The sequence below is a fragment of the Sinocyclocheilus grahami genome, unplaced genomic scaffold (assembly GCF_001515645.1).
Source record: "Sinocyclocheilus grahami isolate Dianchi unplaced genomic scaffold, SAMN03320097.WGS_v1.1 scaffold1222.1, whole genome shotgun sequence".
Classification (NCBI taxonomy): domain Eukaryota; kingdom Metazoa; phylum Chordata; class Actinopteri; order Cypriniformes; family Cyprinidae; genus Sinocyclocheilus; species Sinocyclocheilus grahami.
The window spans coordinates 8946-30724 of record NW_015506401.1 but is presented as its reverse complement, the minus strand read 5'-3'; the positions used below and the strand labels follow the sequence as shown (position 1 = coordinate 30724).

At 41.0% G+C, this 21779-nt stretch overlaps 1 protein-coding gene across 1 annotated transcript; it reads right to left on the bottom strand.

The window, feature by feature from the left end:
• Positions 1-1499: 1499 nt before the first annotated feature.
• LOC107568148 (fibrillin-1-like) lies at positions 1500-21480 on the bottom strand. The gene is made up of 32 exons (XM_016254011.1): positions 21462-21480; positions 21133-21255; positions 20910-21032; positions 20652-20819; positions 19578-19646; positions 19273-19398; positions 18936-19058; positions 18699-18857; positions 17962-18033; positions 17720-17845; positions 17446-17568; positions 17234-17353; positions 16380-16496; positions 16053-16178; positions 15849-15968; positions 15631-15756; positions 14223-14378; positions 14071-14130; positions 13876-14001; positions 12980-13099; positions 12169-12291; positions 11968-12099; positions 11767-11892; positions 10871-11077; positions 10575-10700; positions 8711-8833; positions 8345-8461; positions 6387-6515; positions 6189-6308; positions 5420-5651; positions 3585-3753; positions 1500-2248 (listed from the first exon to the last, which is right to left on the bottom strand). Exons 1-32 carry the CDS (start codon positions 21478-21480, stop codon positions 1871-1873), a joined length of 4284 nt encoding a protein of 1427 aa, XP_016109497.1. The 3' UTR covers positions 1500-1870.
• Between the last annotated feature and the right edge of the window lie 299 nt (positions 21481-21779).

Here is a 21779-nt window from a genome sequence, read left to right as displayed (position 1 = left end):
AAATGTTTTATGCGATATTCTAATTTCCCGCATAACTTAAATTCGCAAGATATTTATCAGATATTTGTTTTTCATTCACGTTTTTAAAAAGTTTCCAAACAGACGACAATATTGTCAAAATGATCCCCAATTACATGGATCCACGAAAACAACGCGGTATTAAGCATGCCAGACCAGTAGATGGCAATGACACTTTATAAAGAAACACAGTTTTCACAAATTCATGTTTTTGTAGTTTACACAGATGTTTTCAAAAACGTCCACTTTGAAACCCGTTTTAAAAGTTTGTTTTCAGGTCCCCAAAATGCTGCTGACGTGTACATGAACGGCCAAAATGCACAAGTTTTACGTTTTTAGTTGAAAATGGTGCAGTGTAAACGCCCCCTTAATTATAAACTCACTTCATTTTTATCAATTTTGCAGAAAACAAGACTTCTTATTTTGTCACTTTCAGTGTTGGGGAAAGTTACTTTTAAAAGTAATGCATTCCGATATTACATTACTCAATAAAAAAGTGACTAATTGCGTTACTTTTTATGGAAAGTAATGCATTGTTACTTTTGAGTTACATTTTGTCACCTGAGCTGGTTTACTTATTAATTTTTAATAACAAAAAACCCAAAAGTTATATTTGTGGCAACTGTAAAGGCCCTTTCACACCAAAAGTGAATTTAATAATCCTCAGGCTGAAGGAAAATCCCTCCTGATTTCTCTCAACACGGGACAGGAGAGCTGTCGGTCAACACATGGGAAAATAAGTAACTTGCGTTACTTATCTGAAAAAGTAACTGAGATATTTTCTTGTAAATTAAAAAGTAATGCATAACTTTACTAGTTACTTGAAAAAAGTATGATTACGTGACAACACTGGTCACTTACTCCAGTAAATGTCTTGATTTAAGAATCTGGAAAACAAGACTAATACTGAGGAAGAACAGCACTTTTTTGCAGTGGGATCTGAAGATACAGTAAAAGTTATTTTCATATTTTAGTGTTTATGAGCAGAGATATTCAAAACATAAGCTGTTTGTTTTGTAAAATGAATTAAAAAGTAATCGAGAACTGTTGGATTTGTATTTTCAAACTCTGATGTATTTACATTTAGAGACTTGAGGAGCATAAGTGACCCTGGAGCACAAAACCAGTCATAAGGGTCAATTTTTCAAAATTGAGATTTATGCATCATCTGAAAGCTGGATAAATAAGCTTTCCATTGATGTATGGTTTGTTAGGATCGGACAATATTTGGCTGAGATACAACTATTAGGAAATCTGGAATCTGAAAGTGCAAAAAAATCTAAATATTGAGAAAATCATCTTTAAAGTTGTTCAAATGAAGTTCTTAGCAATGCATATTACTAATCAAACATTAAGTTTTGATATATTTACGGTAGGACATTTACTAAATATCTTCATGGAACATGATCTTTACTTAATATCCTAATGATTTTTGGCATAAAAGAGAAATGTATAATTGTGACCCATACAATGTATTGTTGGCTATTGCTACAAATATCCCCCAGAGACTCAACACTGCTTTTGTGCTGCAGGGACACATATTGTGTTCCATTGGATTTATTTCTTTACTTGCTCTTAACGGAGCTTGATAAGAGCAGCAGAAACCCTGTTAGCATAGTTGCAGAGAACAGAAAGGCTAGCGTTGGTCAGTCGTAGACGGCGTGGGTCGGTTATTACAGTGCATGAATCTACGCGCTCACATGACTAGCACCGGTAAGATACGACAGACTGAGCGTGGCACGACCCTTCCGTCCGTTCCTCCGCGGCGGAACCTGGTAATATGGTATGCGAGCGTATGATGCGGTGCGTGCTGCTCTTTGGCCGAGGCTGCGGCAGTCTGTCCGTGTGTCCATCAGTGCAGGACGATCTGGACGCTCATGTGCAGAGCGTCTCCCAGCTGCCCGCTGAGGTAGTCTGTGTCCGGCCGCTCGCCCGAGGGCTCTCTGCTGCCGGTCTGCGGCACGCTGCGGATTTGTAAATAATACGCTCCCGGCTGGAGAGCTTTCTTCTTGGATATGTGCAAGTAGCTGACGCCGTCCTTCTGGTTCATGCGGAACAGGCCGTCGTCGTTGCCGTAGTCGATAGCGTAGCGCACGTGGTTAGCGAGCGTGGACAGCGCCGGCACGAAGTCGATGATGTGGTCTTTGCTCTTCAGTGTGCTGATGTTCAGACGCAGCTGCAGCGTATCACCCACGTCTACACTGGCCAGACTGACCCAGTCCAGATCATTCTGCAGAAACACACACAGGTTTGCTTTTGTGAAAAGTGGGGACTCTCCATAGGTGTAATGGTTTTTATACTGTACAGACCGTATATTCTATTGCCCTACACCAACCCTACCCCTAAACCTACCCCTCACAGGAGACTTTCTGCATTTTTACTTTCTCAAAAAAACTAATTCTGTGTGATTTATAAGCGTTTTGAAAAGTGGGGACATGAGGTAATGTCCTCAAGTCACCTTCTCCTTGTAATACCTGTTATACCTTTGTCATTATACAAATTTGTGTCCTCATTTGTCACACACACACACAGACACAGATACACAGACACACACAGACAGACACACACACACACACACACACACACACACTCACACACACACACACACACACGCACTCACACAAACACCCACCCCCTCCTCAAGTCACCTTCTCCTTGTAATACCTGTTATACCTTTGTCATTATACAAATTTGTGTCCTCATTTGTCACACACACACACAGACACAGATACACAGACACACACAGACAGACACACACACACACACACACACACACACACTCACTCACTCACACACACAGACGCACTCACACACAGACACAGGCGCACTCACACACAGGCGCACACAGACACAGACACACTCACACACAGACACTCACACACAGACACAGACACACTCACACACACAGACACAGACACACAGACGCACTCACACACACAGACACTCACACACAGACACAGACACACAGACGCACTCACACACAGACACAGACACACAGACGCACTCACACACAGACACAGACACACAGACGCACTCACACACAGACACAGACACACAGACGCACTCACACACAGACACAGACACACAGACGCACTCACACACAGACACAGACACACAGACGCACTCACACACAGACACAGACACACAGACGCACTCACACACAGACACACACAGACACACAGACACACATAGACACACACACACACACACACACACACACACACACACACAAGACGCACTCACACACATACACAGACACACACACACACACACAGACACTCACATACAGACACACAGACAGTCACACACAGACTCACTCACACACAGACTCACTCACACACATAATGTAGATAAAAATTTTGTCATTTGACAGATGCTTTAATCTAACCCGTCTTACACTGCATTCAAGGTTTACATTCGATCAGCTAATGCATGTAATCTAATTATGTAGTCTTGTAGACGTGACCCACCTTGACCGGATCTCACTGACCATGTGATCGTGTGCTTCACGTGTTTATATCAGTGTAGTAGAGTCACACACAGGTTATAAGAGCTCAAAAGATTACCTGCAGCTCCTCGGTTCCGTTGACGTTCCTGCGTTTACGGCCCTTCTTCGGATAGCCGTTGATCTTACACTCGTAGCAGGCCTCGGGAGAGAGAGCGTTCTCGTCTCCATCAACGACGGGAATCAGAGGAGATCCACCGGCCGACAGCCCCGTGCCAGACAGACAGTGCCTGAGACACACACACACACACAGGTTTGTTTTTGTGAATTGTGGGGACTCTCCATAGGCATAATGGTTTTTATACTGTACAGACCGTATATTCTATTGCCCTACACCAACCCTACCCCTAAACCTACCCCTCACAGGAGACTTTCTGCTATTTCAGATTTTCAATACACTCCATTCTGTGTGATTTATAAGCGTTTTGAAAAGTGGGGACATGGGGTAATGTCCTGAAAAGTCACCTTCTCCTTGTAATACCTGTCATACCTTTGTCATTATACACATTTATGTCCTCATATGTCACAAAAACGCATGCGCACACACACACACTCACACTCTCTCACACACACACTCATACACACACACACACTCATATACACACTCACACACTCACTTTCACACACTCACACTCTCTCTCACACACACACTCATACATACATACATACTCTCTCACACACATACACACACACTCACACTCTCTCTCACACACACACACTCATACATACATACATACTCTCTCACACACACACACACACACACACTCACACTCTCTCTCACACACACACACATACATACACACATACATACTCACACACACACACACACTTACACTCTCTCTCACATACACACTCATACATACATACATACATACACACATACATTCTCACACACACACTCTCTCACATACACACTCATACATACATACACACATACATTCTCACACACACACACTCTTACACACACACACACACACTCACACTCTCTCTCACATTCACACTCATACATACATACATGCATACACACATACATTTTTATATAAACATAAAACAAATAAAAGTCTCACAAAATGTATACATATTCAAGTTTTTCATCTAATATTTTATTTCACTTACCTAAAACAATTTGTAATATCTTTACTTCTCGTTAACAACAACAAGAGCAAGGTGTGTGTCATGTCATGTTATTTTAGTACTATTTACATACAACTATAGTATTAGGTAATATTTTGAATTAGCTTTTATTTTCATATTTTTAGTTTAAGTAATTTTGTTATGTGCTTTTCATGTTCAATGCAACAATTCTCATTTTTAAGTTTTTTAGGTTTGCGTTTTTTAATGTAATATTTACATTTTATTTAAATGACCAAATCCAATTTTCAATAGTTTAACTTTTAGTTAACAATAACAACACTGGTGTACATCATGTGATATTTTAGTACTTTTTATAAACCATTACAGTATGTATTAATATTCTGAGTAGCTTTTATTTTTACATTTAGAATTTTTATTTTAATTGTAAATAATTTTGTTTTGTGCTTTCGTAGTTTTTATTCATTTCGCGTATATTTCCATTTTATTTCAGTTTTAATAATCTGTTTTAGTAACTTCAGTACTTCATATTAAACTTATTTCAGTAACTTGCTATTTCTCATTTTTAAGTTTGAGATTTTGAATTAGTATTTATATTTTATTTTATTTCAATTACCGAAAATTATTTTCACTATTTTTTTTGTAAACAATACCACCCCAGGTGTACATCACGTGTTCTTGTGTCACTGTGGCAGTAACAGTTCAGTACTCAAGGGGGCGACAGAGCTTGCTTTAAATCTAGAAGACAACAATTTCTGCTCATATCTGCTACAGCACATCTGTGTGTGTGTGTGTGTGTCTGACCCCTGTCCGGCGCGCAGGTATCCAGGTGGGCAGCCGCAGAGGTATCCTCCGTCGGTGTTGGAGCAGCCGAAGCTGCAGGGGTTCTGCGTCGAGCTGCACTCGTTGACGTCCTGACAGCCACCCATCAGCTGCTCGAAGGCGAAGCCCGTCGGACACAGGCAGCGGAAACTGCCCAGCGTGTTGTGACACGAGGCGCCGCCACATATCTGACTGTTCTGGCACTCGTTCTCATCTGGACACACACACACACACAGGGGTCAAAGGTCAGGCCGGTTCCCACAGCGACGTTCCGCTGACCTACATTCACACTCTCGCAGTCTCTCAGTGAGCAGACACACTGTCTGCAGGAGCACGAGGACCAGCTGGATTCACACCAAAGATCAGGAGACTTTAATCAGCAGAGGAAGAGCCGAGCGTCCAGTCACAGACCGACAGACCACACACAGGATGATGGGAAACCACTAACCTCACACACACAGACTGGGATGACATTGTCTTGATTTCCTGTTTGAATCGACTCTTATTTTGAGGAACTGATATTGATTCTTAAATCCCAAGATCAATGGCTGTATTCAAATTGAAAACTTGTAATTCGGAATCAAATCAGACAAACAGACAGACGAACATATAGACATACAGATAAGACAAACAGACGGAGAGACAGACAGATAGACAAAGACAGACAGTTAGACAGAGAGACAAATGGACAGACAGACAGATGGACGGACAGACTGACAGATGGACAGACAGACAGGTGAAGGTGTCTCACCGACGCACTGGTTCCACTGGTAATGCTGCAGGTATCCGTGCGGACAGCTGCATCTGTAGCCGCCCACCAGATTCTGACAGCCGTGCTGACAGCGATGATTCCCCACACACTCGTCCATGTCTGACACACACACACACACACACACCGTATTAGTGAGACCTTTGATGTGTGTGTGCATATGTGTGTGTGTATGTGTACCTTCACAGTGCTGTCCGTTGGCGTCGAGGGCGAATCCTCTCTGACACTCACAGTTGAAGCTGCCGGGGCTGTTCTGACACACTCCGTTCGAACCGCAGAGACCCGGTTCAGTGTTGCACTCATTATTATCTGTCTCACACACACACACACACACAGTTCATCACTCAATGATCTATGAATGTTGATCATGATATTAGCGTCGGGACAGGAAAGGGAAGCGCTTGAGGACACAGTGCTGGGTTTGTGTTTTACAGCTGTTTACATCAGCTAATGGATCTCATCTAAACACCAGCTGCTGTAACCACGGCAACAGAACCGGTACATCCCATAACAACTGACAGCTGGGTCACCGTGGCACCAGACGGCTGGAGCTGCAGACGTGACATCATCAGAGCACCTTCCACAACATCTGCTCAAGACTAGTGCGCAGCACCAGGGTATTTGGACACGTACCACGGTATTCATTCAGGAGACACTGACATGAACTGAACTGAATTTCCAAGGTGACCGATGAAACTGTGCTAAAATCCTTTTTTTTCTATTTTACTGGGGTTATTATTTATAAAAAATTAAAACCATAAAAAACATTTTCGATACTTTAAATAAAATAAAGAGTTAACTGAAATAAAATAAAATATAAAACAGACTTATTGTAGCTAGTTGCAAAGGCAACATCTTATTTTCATGTAGTTAACTTGAAGTACTAAAACTGAAAATGAAGAATAAAAAATATATAGGCATAAAAAAACTAATAAAAATTACACTAAATTTTCAACTAAATTTAAAATAAAAACGAATTAAAAATATTTATAAAAACTATAATGGCAATGATACTAAAACAACACTATTACAACAAGAAGGCTTTCAAGTCAACTTAATATGATGGGCTTACAAACTACAAAAACAAATTCAAATTTAAAAAGCGTGAAGTAAAGGAAATTAAAAAAAAAATATAGTACCAAAAAAAAAAAAAATATATATATATATATATATTAATAAAATAAGTACAACTGAAAAAAATATAAAAGGAAAAAAATCTGATAAAATTATCTCAAGAGAATAAATAATGACCTAAACACAAATATCAAAGAGTATCACAACTAATTCCAACAAAAAAAATGCCAGCGTTTTTATTCCTAATTTCTTTTTGATAACACAGCAAATATAAACTAGTTTACACAAATGACACCACTAACACTCCAGGTATACAGGAAGTGTGCCTAATCCCTTCTAAACGTCTATTTAGTTTACTAGTCTAACTATACCTGACTATCTGCATTCAGCATGTTTTACTCTGCTGTGTGTGAGTGTGTGTGTGAGTGTGTGTGTGAGTGTGTGTGTGAGTGTGTGTGTGTGTGTGTGTGTGTGTGTGTGTGTGTGTGTGAGTGTGAGACTGTGTGTGTGTGTGTGTGTGAGAGAGTGTGTGTGTGTGAGAGAGTGTGTGTGTGTGTGTGTGTGTGAGAGTGGACCAAAAAAAAAAAAAATATATATATATATATATATTAATAAAATAAGTACAACTGAAAAAAATATAAAAGGAAAAAAATCTGATAAAATTATCTCAAGAGAATAAATAATGACCTAAACACAAATATCAAAGAGTATCACAACTAATTCCAACAAAAAAAATGCCAGCGTTTTTATTCCTAATTTCTTTTTGATAACACAGCAAATATAAACTAGTTTACACAAATGACACCACTAACACTCCAGGTATACGGGAAGTGTGCCTAATCCCTTCTAAACGTCTATTTAGTTTACTAGTCTAACTATACCTGACTATCTGCATTCAGCATGTTTTACTCTGCGTGCGTGTGTGCGTGTGTGCGAGTGTGTCTGCCTGTGTGTGTGCACATGAGTCTGTCTGTGTGTGTGTGAGTGTGTGTGTCTGTCTGTCTGTCTGTCTGTGTGAGACAGTGAGTGTGTGTGTGTGTGTGTGTGTGTGTGTGTGTTCTCACCGATGCAGGCCGTGTGGTGTTGTGTGAATCCCGCTGGGCATTTGCAGGTGAATCCTCCGATGGTGTTGACACACAGGAACTGACAGTTGTGTTGTTTGGTGGCGCATTCATCCAGATCTGGAGAGACACAGAGTCAGAACACACACACTTACACACACACATGTATGCTGTCCCGCCAGTGAACCTGAGCTCTGAGACTGTCGGTATAATGCTGCATCGGTGTAAATAATGAGTCATGTGTCGTTAATGTGATGTGTGTTTAATCAGTCGTGTGTTTGTCTCTTATCTGGGGCAGGAGGAAGTCAGATTTAGTCTAGACTCACTAACCGCTCTCTCTCTCTGTCTGTGTGTGTGTGTGTGTTTTACCCCGGCAGCTCTTGGCATCGTCCTGCATCACGTATCCTCGCGGGCAGGAGCACAGGTACCCGCCCTCCGTGTTCTTACAGATGAAGTTACAGGGTTTAGGAGCCTGAACACACTCGTCCACATCTACACACACACACACACACACACACAAGATCAGGTTTAGCCAAATCTGCTCACTAATATAGTGAAATCTCATGACATATTATTTAATGTATCCTTACTAGTTAAAATGCTCATAATATTTGTATTTAAATCTAGTATTTGGACAGGTTTCTGTGATGGTAATGTTTAGGGGTCAGATGTCAGGTTAGGGCATAGAAATTATAGTTATCACAGTTATCATTATAGTTATTAATATCGCTGTATTTGTTGTTACAGTTATCGCTATAGTAATTGTTATGATTCTCGTTATAGTCATGGTTACAGTTATAGGCAAACTTATAGCTGTAATTATAGTTATATCGCTATAGTTATAGTTTATCATAGTTATCATTATAGTTATCGATATATACAGTATCTCACAGAAGTGAGTACACCCCTCACATTTTTGTAAATATTTTATATCTTTTCATGTGACAACACTGAAGAAATGACACTTTGCTACAATGTAAAGTAGTGAGTGTACAGCTTGTATAACAGTGTACATTTGTGTCCCCTCAAAATAACTCAACACACAGCCATTAATGTCTAAACCGCTGGCCACAAAAGTGAGTACACCCCTAAGCGAAAATGTCAAAGCGTCAATATTTTGTGTGGCTACCATTATTTTCCAGCACTGCCTTAACCCTCTTGGGCATGGAGTTCACCAGAGCTTCACAAGTTGCCACTGGAGTCCTCTTCCAGATGTTAGAGACCGTGCGCTCCTCCACCTTCTTTATGGCTGTGTGTCGAGTTATTTTGAGGGGACAGCAAATTTACACTGTTATACAAGCTGTACACTCACTACTTTACATTGTAGCAAAGTGTCATTTCTTCAGTGTGGTCACATGAAAAGATATAATAAAATATTTACAAAAATGTGAGGGGTGTACTCACTTCTGTGAGATACTGTATGTTGTTACAGTTATCGCTATAGTCATCGTTATAATTCTCGTTATAGTCATAGTTACAGTTATCCGCATAGTTATATCCTTATAGTTTATCATTGTCATCGCTATGTTTATCATTATAGTTCTCGTTTTAGTTATTATAGTTATCGCTATAATCATTATTATAGCCATGGTTATAGTTATCAGTTATCATTATATTTTTCGCTGTAGTTATCGTTATACTTATTGCTGTAGTCACTGTTATCGTTATAGTTATCACTGTTTATTGTCATAGTTCTCATAGCTATTGTTATAGTTATCGCTATATTTATTGCTGTAGTTATTGTTATAGTTATCATAGTTATTGCTATATTTATTGTTATAGTTATCGTTGTAGCTATCATAGTTATCGTTTTTAGTCATGTTATAGTTATTAGCTATTGCAGTAGTTATCGCTACAATTATTGCTGTAGTTATGTTATAGTTATTGCTATATTTATTGTTATAGGTATTGTTGTAGTTATCACTATAGTTATCGTTAATAGTCATTATAGTTATTAATCAATATAGTTATTGCTGTAGTTATCGTTACAATTATTGCTGTAGTTATTGTTAGTTATCATTATAGTTATATAATATATATTTATTGGATTACACTTTATTTTAAGGTGTCCTTGTTACAGTGTAGCTATACATTTAAGTACTGAGTGATATTGATTAACTACATGTACTTACTATATGGTTAGGTTTAGGGTTACTTATGATGTTACTTAGAGATGTCAGAAATGTCTGCTCACTAATACAGTCACACAAACGTCTGTGAGTGTGAGACTCACCTACGCACTGAGTGTCGGTGATGTCAGTGGTGTATCCGGGTTTACAGACGCAGCTGAAGGAGCCCAGTGTGTTCAGACACTGGCCTTTCTTGCACCGATTCCCCATCACCTTACACTCGTCGATATCTGCAGAGCACACACAGATCATCCACAGATCCAACACACAAACACACACTTTCTTGCACCGATTCCCCATCACCTTACACTCGTCGATATCTGCACAGCACACACAGATCATCCACAGATCCAACACACAAACACACACTCAGCACAAACACGCGAGCCGTCGGTGTTACCCTCGCCATCGGTGGTGTATCCGGGGCCCAGCGGGCACATCTTCTTGTACTGCGTGGTCCCGGGCAGCGGGCAGAGCTCACAGTTGGGCCCCCAGCCGCGGCCCCCGTCACAACAGCACTCGGACTTCCTAACGCTGACGCGACTGCTGGAACTCATCTGACACATGGTCTGCAGAACCTCCAGGAAGCAGAAGCCCTGACGGTTATCTGACACACACACACACACACACACACACACACAGCGTCTGTTATCGGCCCAGCTTACCCAATCACCAGCGACAGTGTGTTTTGGTGAACTCTATAGATGCTTTACCAGGTTAACTCGCTTCACCAGCAAAACCAAAAAAATAAAAAAATCTTTGGACAAACAGCTTCAACCACTTTAGGTTTTGCCAATTTATGTACCATTCACACCAAGAACAATAACTATAAAGTTTTAATAATCGCTCTAGTGAAAATACAGGGCGTCTACAGATAAGAACAAGTTCAATTTAAGACTTTTTAAGACCTTTTTTAATACCACCTTATGTGAAATTCAAGACCAACCCTGGAGACATTTTTGCGGTAATGTGATCAAATATATTTAAGACCCAATGAACCTGAATTTAAGACTTTTTAAGGACCCACCCTGAAATAGCAAAGCACAACCATAACAACTGAAGAACAATATTGTTGGAATCACTTTTAGAGCTTTTTTTCTCTCTTCTTTAAGAGCTCGAACATTTAAAGCAGCAGACGACAAAACTGCAGCATGCTTAGTATAAACAGAACAATATCGTCCGTTTATGTGGACGCTAATATAGCTATCATTATCGCTACATTTGTTATTGTTATTGCAATAGTTGTGGTTATAGTTATCATTATAGGGTTAGGGTTAGGGTGAGCCACACTCTTACCAATGCACTCGGTCCTGCTGGGACTGGGACTGAAGCCCTGATCGCAGATGCAGCGGTAACTGCCCACCGTGTTCTCGCAGCGGCCGTTCTCACAGATGCCCGGTTTGGCCGTGCATTCGTTCAGATCTGTGCGCAAACACACGCGTTAGGAGTCTGAGCGCTGCAGAGAGCGTCAGTAAGCATCGGGGTGTGAGCGCTCACCCACGCAGCTGTCTCCGTTGGGCTGTCTGGTGTATCCCGGCGAGCAGATGCACATGTACGTGCCGATCAGATTCTTACAGGTCATTCCTCTGGAGGCACAGTCATCCAGACCCTCCTCGCACTCGTTCTGATCTGATGAACACAAGAGGAGCGTTCAAACGTGATGATGTGTGTTTGTGACGCTGAAAGACTCGTCTTTACCTTTGCACATCCGGCGGTCTTCTCTCAGCACGTATCCCGCTGGACATTTGCATTCGTACGAGCCCACCGTGTTGACACAGCGGAACGCACACAGCAGGGGATTCTGGGAACACTCGTTGATATCTAAAAACACAGCATGTGTTTTCATCAAACACCAGGGCACATACAGAAGTGTTCACACACTAGAGAGTGTTTGACATCAGTTTGTAAACACGTGGATGATTCACCATCGGTGTGAAAACAATCCAGACTAACTAGAGCAAGTGAGCTGCTATGTTTTAGTGTGTGGCTCTTTGCTGCTCGGTTGAAGCGCGCTGCATCTCATCTCAGTCATTTTGAGCACGTTTATGTCGTTTATGTAGTTAAATCAGAGATAGAAGCATAAGGGGCCGTTCACACAGAATGTGTTTATGCTTTTAAAAATGGCAGTGGATTGAAAAGACTGAAGGACTCGAGATGATTTTTTAAAAAGTTGAGCTACTTTTAAAAACATGAGTATAATGGTGAAAGGCATCCATCTAATATGTTTACATAGAAAAGCGATGTTGAAGCCGAATTGACTGAAACAACACTTTATAATAGCATTTTTGTAAACTGTACAGCTTGGAGAAATCATCAGATTTAGATTGGTAACCAGCTGCTGCTAGTACTCACAGTGATAATATACAGTAAATATACAATGGATCAGAACCGAATCGTACAGTGTGAATCAACTGGGCTTCAGAACGAATAAATAAAGTGAGTGTGAAAGTGTCCCACAGGAACATCAGCAGTTCTGGAAGAATAAGTACAGCAGCAGCTCTTCACTGACCTTCACAGGTCATCATGGGACCGGGCTCGAACCCCTCGTCGCAGCTGCACTCAAACGCTCCTTCCACGTTTGTGCAGGTGCCGTTCCCACACGGGTTCCCCAGCTCACACTCGTTCGTGTCTGAAGACGGACAGCGCATACACACACACACACAAGTTCAAGTTCAACACATCCCCATCAGCCTGATCATACACTTGTGAGCTAACATGATTTCAAATTAGTTAATATTTAGTAATATTATTGATTTAACAGCAACAAACAAAGAACAAAACTTGAACTGAATTGCTCTGATTAATGACAATATTGTTCCTCTAGAGCTGCTTTACAGCTGAACCTGAGTTTGTTTCATAATTAATTTTGCAACAATTTAATGACACTGTTATTGAACCGAACTGAATCAACATTGAACTGAAATGAATCAACATTAAACTGAGTGAATCAACAATTAAATTAACCAAATTAACATTAAACTGAACTGAATCAAAAATTAACTGAATTGAATCAACGATGAACTGAACTGAATTAACATTACACTGACTGGATCAGCAATGAACTGAACTGAATCAACATTAAACCGAACTGAATCAACATTGAACTGAATTGAATCTACATTGAACTGAATTGAATCAATATTGAACTGAACTGAATTAACATTACACTGACTGAATCAGCAATGAACTGAACTGTATCAACATTGAACTGAATTGAATCTGCATTGAACTGAATTGAATCTGCATTGAAATGAAATAAATCAACATTAAACTGACTGAATCAACATTGAACTGAATCAATATCGAACTGAACTGAATTAACATTACACTGACTGAATTTGATATTGATATGTTTCATAATTCATGAATAGATGTAAATGTGACTGGACATGATCGGTTTAAAACCTTCACAGTTGATCCCCGTGAAGTCGAGCCGGTAGCCGAACGGGCATTCGCAGCGGAACGTCCCGTCCGTGTTGATGCAGTGGCCGTTCCTGCAGATGCCGGGGGTTTCCGTGCACTCGTCCACATCTGAAACACACGTCTGATCAGTCTGTGCTCACGAACACACGTGTGCGTGTTTGATTCAGTGACACTCACCCACAGTCGTGTCGTCTATAGTCATGATTTTACCAGAAGCAGGACACAGAGCTTTGTATGCTGTTGAAACACACACAAACAATAACTATTACTGCCATCACATCGTTCATGTGTGCGTGTGTGTGTGTGTGTGTGTGTGTGTATATACTCACCCTCCTCCTCCGGAGAGGGGCAGATCTCACACGGGTCGCCCCATCCCTGACCCGGCATCACGCTGCAGCAGCAGGAGCCTTTAGTGCTGTTGAAGGGCTTCGGAGCCTGACAGCGTCCGTTCTCGAACTTAGTGTAACAATAATTCACACGAATATCTGACAGACAGAGAGACGAGAAACAGACGTTGATTAAAGCTGCCAAATTATTCTCGAATCACTGGGGAAGAATTATCTGTGAAGAACCATTTGAGAATTAACCATTTGGGAAGAATCAGTTCAGAAGAATCATTTGGGTAGAGTCAATTGAGAAGAATCATTTGAGAAGAAAGCTAATTCTTTCTTAAATGGAAACAAGGTGACTTGTTCAAAATAACTATACATATAAAATTGACTTGGCATCAGGAAATGATTTTCAATAAAGATAAATAAACGAGTTTCAAAGATGCGGATTATTCTTTCTCAAATGATTCTTCTCAAATGATTCTTTCCACATGGTTCTTACCAAATTACTATTTCTCCAGTGATTCTGCTCAAATGATTCCTTCTCAAATGATTAATCAATGCACAAAATACATTACCAGAATTATCATTAACTTTATTTAACAACTTGTTCAAAATAACTATACATATAAAATTGACTTGGCATCAGGAAATTATTTTCAATAAAGATAAATAAACGAGTTTCAAAGATGCGGATTATTCTTTCTCAAATGCTTCTTCTCAAATGATTCTTTCCACATGGTTCTTACCAAATTACTATTTCTCCAGTGATTCTGCTCAAATGATTCCTTCTCAAATGATTAATCAATGCACAAAATACATTACCAGAATTATCATTAACTTTATTTAACAAATCACAGATATCACAGATATCGACACGTGTCCTGCAGTGGAGTCCCGAGGTGCCTAAACATGATGTGTGTGTGTGTACCTACTTAACCATATTTAAGGGACAATTTTATACCCAGAAGTGAGCTGAATCTGATAAAAGCGGTCAGTAAATAAATAAACAAATGCAAATTTTAAATGTAAAAATAGTATTTATAACTAACTGTATAGAAACAGTAGCAGTCTATGAAATGATGCCACTCAGAGAGCGAAGTGTGTGTGTGTGTGTTGTTGAGAAAGAGATGGGCGGCTAGGTTGCTGTTAATCTCTGAGGCCTGTTTTTCATTTGCAGAAGCCTTTTCACCCTCTAAACACACTCACACTCACACCCTGTCCTGTCCATGGAGTCAGAATGGAAAGTGTGAGCGAGTGGAAATGAACGAACTTGTTCTGTTTCCTTCCTACTTCATGAGGAACAAATCATTCACTCATTAAACATGATGAGTTTCCTGACTGCTGACCTGCAGCAAAAAGTTTTCAACAACCTGCGGAACTGTGGGATACATCTGCGATAACTCACCCACACATCTCTTTCCGGTCAAGGACAGCTGGAATCCCTCCGGACACTGGCACCTGAAGCTGCCTGGCGTGTTCAGGCACTTGCCAAAGATGCAGATCTCTGCAGTCTGAGAGCATTCGTCGATATCTGAGCAAACACACGGATGACAGCGGTTTGACCACATCACTGTGAGCACTAGTACTAGTGATGCCGTGACCATCGTCCTGAGCCTCACTGACCTTCACACCTGTCGTTCTGCAGGAAGTATCCAGGAGGACAGATGCACCTGTAGGAGCCGTCCAGATTCTGACATGTTCCAGGGCCGCAGGTGCCGGGGCTGATCAAACACTCGTTGACGTCTGAGCAGAAGAGATGTGATTTAAACACAAACACACACACGCACAAACTCGTTGGAGGTCCAGCAGAGCAGCTTCAGGACTCACCCACGCACATCCGGCCATCAGGAGAGAGTTTATACCCGTCCAGACACACGCACACAAACGAGCCCACCGAGTTGATGCAGTTTCCATTCCGGCACAAGCCCCGGAGCGATGCACACTCATCTGTGTCTGAACGACACAAACAAAACAGAGTCGTTAACACACAAACACATGTCTGTCTGCTGTCGAATTAATAAATATTCTGTGCTTATTTATAAACTTTTACATTACAGTCATTCATGCTTCAAGTCAACAGGAAATCAATAATGATGCTAAAAGAAAACAGTACCATCATTAAAACATCATTCGTTAACACTTGTGTGTGTGTACCGATGCAGTCGTTGTTGTGTGACAGCTGGAATCCTGGGTAACACAGGCAGTTGTAGGAGCCCACAGTGTTCTTACAGGTACCATTTCCACACGGCTGACGCTCGCACTCATCCACATCTGAACACAGACAGTTATGAACACAGACGTTCAGTTAGTTATGAACACAGACCACAGACGGTCAGTTAGTTATCAACACAGATCACAGACGGTCAGTTAGTTATCAACACAGATCACAGACGGCCAGTTAGTTATGAACACAGATCACAGACGGTCAGTTAGTTATGAACACAGATCACAGACGGTCAGTTAGTTATGAACACAGACCACAGATAATTAGTTATAAACAGAGTTATGAACAGTCAGTTAATTACGAACACAAACCACAGACGGTCAGTTAGTTATGAACACAGATCACAGACGGTCAGTTAATTACAAACACAAACCACAGACGGTCAGTTAGTTATGAACACAGACCACATAAGGTCAGTTAGTTATGAACACAGATCACAGACGGTCAGTTAATTACAAACACAAACCACAGACGGTCAGTTAGTTATGAACACATACCACATAAGGTTAGTTATCAACACAGATCACAGACGGTCAGTTAGTTATCAACACAGGTCACAGACGGTCAGTTAGTTATCAACACAGGTCACAGACGGTCAGATAGTAGATGGTCAGTTAGTTATCAACACAGGTCACAGACGGCCAGTTAGTTATGAACACAGATCACAGATGGTCAGTTAATTACAAACACAAACCACAGACGGTCAGTTAGTTAAGAACACATGTAGTCGGTTAGTTGGTTATCTACATGAGGATGTACCACAGACGTGAGGCTGATCTCTCACCGATACACAGGTCTGGCGTGGATTTGAAGCCGTTGGGGCAGATGCAGCGGTAACTACCCACCATGTCAATACACTGACCAGGACTGCAGATGTTTGGATTCTCAGCACACTCGTTACGATCTGAGAGAGGAAGAGTCAAACACCATCATCATTATCATTACACACACACTATGAGCAATACAAGATGGGACATCTTCATTACACACACTCACCGACACACTGCTGGGTGGGAGTTTGCCGGTATCCAGGTATACACTCACAGCGGAAACTTCCAGGAACGTTCAGACAGACGGCGTTCTGCTGACACACCGGCCCATTCTGACACTCGTCAATATCTACACACAGTGTGTTGAGAGTAAATCATCTCATTTCATTTATCAATCTTTATACAGACTGTTAATCCAGAACTCGTCACATGCAGCCTGTCACTCATTTTTGTTGATTTTAGCCTCTAGAAGGGCAGTGACACGTCCAGTGAACTCTTACCCTCACAGATCAGCAGCTTGTCATTATAGACGAAACCCATCGGACATTCACAGCGGAAACTGCCGATCATGTTGATACACACGCCGTTCTCACACACTCCGGGAATCTCACGGCACTCGTCGATGTCTGCGGATCACACACACACACACACACACACACACACACACACAGAGGAGGAATGTGAAATCTTGCAGACACAGAAGTGCGTGTTTGAATGTCTTTGAGTGTATCTGTGTGTTTACCAATGACTTGACCGGTGTAAATGTCAATAAAATATCCAGGTCTCTTACTTCCACACAGCACAGCGAACTCATCTGCAGCAGAGAACAGCAGTGTGTTTTTGTCAGTATATCTGAAGAATTTTTTTAATTAATTTTAATACCATATGAGAGGTAGAGCAAAGTCAACTTTAACAACTTTACAGTTCAAATACAGATTCTGACAAAAACAAGAGTTTTAAAAAGTGATAAACCTCACATTTCAGCTTTTTTTTAAGAATAGGGAAAATTATAGTCAAAATTATAAACTGAATATATATATATACATATATATATATATATATATATATATATATACACACATGTGCAAAAGCGCCATGTTTTTAGCAGCACTCACATTTTATTTCATCACATTAACCCATACTGAAATTCCTGTTTTTCTGTCCAAAATTTAAGACCTATTGAAATTATAATTAAGATTTAAGATATTTAGGACTTTTTGTAGCCCTAAACTTCATAAAACTAAATTTAAGACTTTTTAAAGACTCTGGTTTATGTTCAAATCCCTGACAATATTCAAGAAATGGTTAAAAACTCATCTCTTGCATTGCAATATTTCTTCGATCCCTCTCTGTTCTAGCCTGTACTCTTCTAGACGTATAGATGTTTTAAACTTTGCTCTTCTCATGTTATTTCCACCTCATGTGCTTCGGATGAAAGCGTCTGCTGAATGAATGAATGTAAGTAAGTGTGTGTCTCACTGGTGCTGGGGACGGGACACTTCTCGCAGGGTTTATTCCAGGCCCGGCCGATGTTGTACGAGCAGCAGCAGAACTTCTTGGTCATGTTGAAGGCCAGCTCTCCATCACATGTGGCATTATCAGAGTAGTAGTTCCTGTAGCACAAGCTCTTCCTCATGTCTGAACACACAGCACAACAAACGCGTCACAGTCTGCTCTGAAGGAAACCGCTGGCGTGATGCGTGTAGCGTGACTCACCCATGCAGTTGTTTCCTCCGTTGATCTGCATGTACTCCGAAGGGCAGATGCAGGTGTAGTTCCCAATGGTGTTGTAACACTGACCCGGACCACAGATGCCGGGACGCTCACACTCATCCACATCTGCACACACACAATCAATATTTTAATTAATGTGCACTTTAAACTGAGTCAAACTTTTGTTGCTTCGTGCTAAATTATTATAATGATGCTGGAAAAACTTCCTCGGAAAGCTGTCTGTCTTTGAAACAGTGTACAGAGTGTAAAGCACCACATAAATAAAGCAGACTTAGTGAGAGAGACAGAGAGAGTGTGTGAAAGAGGAAGTCGGACTGACCTTCACAGATCCTGGTGTCTTCATTGAGTGCAAAACCTTTCGGACATTCACAGTGAAAACTGCCAAACGTGTTGATGCAGTTTCCTCCCTGACACAGACCAGGCAGCTCCTGACACTCGTTGATATCTGACACACAGACAGAGAGCTCAGCATGCAGCACTGGAGGACGTGTGTTTGTGTGTGTGTGTGTGTGTGTGTGTGTGTGTGTGTGTGTGTGTGTGTATGTGTGTGTGTGAGAGTGTGTGTGCGCGCGTGCGTGAGCGTGTGTGTGTGTGTGTGTGTGTGTGTATGTGCTGTAGATCTACCCTCTAGTATCACGGTGATGGGATTGGGTCGGAATCCTTCTCCTCCAGGACACAGAAGCCTGTACTCCGCTGAGAGAGAAACAAACAACACATCAGAGAATAATAACTATACTTATAACTATAATGATAATCATTAACAATAAATATAACAATAACAAGTGCTGGTAGTAACTGATTACATGTAATCTGGATTACGTAATCAGATTCCAAAAATTTAAAATTTGCAATTAGATTATATTTTAAAATACTCGTTGAGACACTACAGTCACTTTTTTATTGATTACATTATTAAATTTTATTCACATGGTCACGACATGCAGGTAAACAGGTTGTTTTCATTTTTTTAAATAATTATATTAATTTGACATTTTTATGATTTAATTAATTATTAGCATTTGATTAAGCTCACAAAGCTCAGTTTGGAAAACTTTGATGTTTAATGCACTTCATGTTGTTAATAACAATGAATGGATTAAATTTTCTTTCTCTTTGTATTTTTATATCTAAATGGTACAATAACGAGTTAGATCAAAAGTAGTCTGATTTTACCTTACCTTATATTACCTAAAGTGTGTAATAACTACACTGTTGATCATTAATGATAACTATAACGACAACTGTAATGATAATCATTAACAATAACTATAACTATAATGCTAGCTATAATAGCAGTGAATGAATCAAGTGCTTGCATGTGCGTGCGTGTGTATGTGTAAATGTGTACTGGTATATATGGTTTATGAGGACACAAATGTGTCCCCGTAAAACAAAAGGCTTAAAAACATAAAAACCGGTGTTTTATGAAGTTCAAAAATAGCCCAAAGTCTCCTGTGAGGGGTAGGTTTAGGGGTAGGGTTGGTGTAGGGCAATAGAATATACGGTCTGTACAGTATAAAAACCATTACGCCTATGGAGAGTCCCCATAAACCATAAAAACAAACCTGTGTGTGTGTGTGAGTGTGAGTGTGTGAGTGTGAGTGTGTGTGAGTGTGTGTGTGTGTGTGTGTGTGTGTGTGTGTGTGTGTGTGTGTGTGTGTAAGCGTGTGAGTGCGTGTGTGTGTGTGTGAGGCTCACTGGAGTTGAGCAGGGGACAGGTCTCGCAGGGCGACCCCCAGGCCTGACCGAGAGAACAGCAGCAGGAGGCTTTGGACACGCCCACGCCGATCTCCGTCGAGCAGACCAGACTGTCGGATAAATCGCCACGGTAACGCACCTCCAGGTAGCAGTTTCCAGAGCGAGTGTCTGCAAGACAGACAGACAGACGACATCATAAGTACTGCGGCACGGCACACGCGGCGTCGGCTGGAGGTGTTCGGGGTTAACGTGTCTCACCGACACAGCCCACTCCGGTGGGGTTGAGCTCAAAGTCCAGAGGACAGTTGCAGATGTAACTGCCCGGCGTGTTCATACACAGGCCACTGATGCAGGTGGTGGGTTTGGAGCACTCGTTCACGTCTGACACAGAACAGAGAGAGAGAACAGCGGGATGAGTGGAGAGGAGAGGATAGGAGCGGTCACGCGTGTCATGTGTCTAGTGCGTGAGCTGATCCGACACCTGTGCAGTTTCCTCCGCTGTGGTCCAGCTCGTACCCGGGGTCACACAGGCACCGGAAGAGACCCGGGATGTTGCGGCAGCGGCCGTTCACACAGATGTCGGCAAACGTGCACTCGTCTATATCTGCGGAGAGACACACACACAACAGCTGTAATGCATTATGGGTCTTGCTCTGGAGGAACTGGACTCACAGGAAGCTGCAGGACTGCACCATATATATATATATATATAAATATAACTATGACTCATTAATGTGAAATATAACAATAACTATAATAATAATCAATAATGAAAAGGATAATGATCATCATTAACAATAACTATATAACCATAAATATTATAATGCATAATGTTAATAATTAATGTTAAATATAATAATAACAAGAATGATAATCATTAACAATAACTATAACGATAACTATAACACTAAATCATATAATCATCATTATAGTTAAGATAGAAGATAGACAGACAGACAGTCAGAAAAACAGACAGACAGACGGACAGTTGGACAGACAGATAGACAGGTAAGATAGACAGACAGACGGACAGCCAGGTAAAACAGACAGACAGGTAAGTTAGACAGACAGACAGACGGACAGCCAGACAGACAGGAAAAACAGACAGACAGAACGAAAAGAAGACAG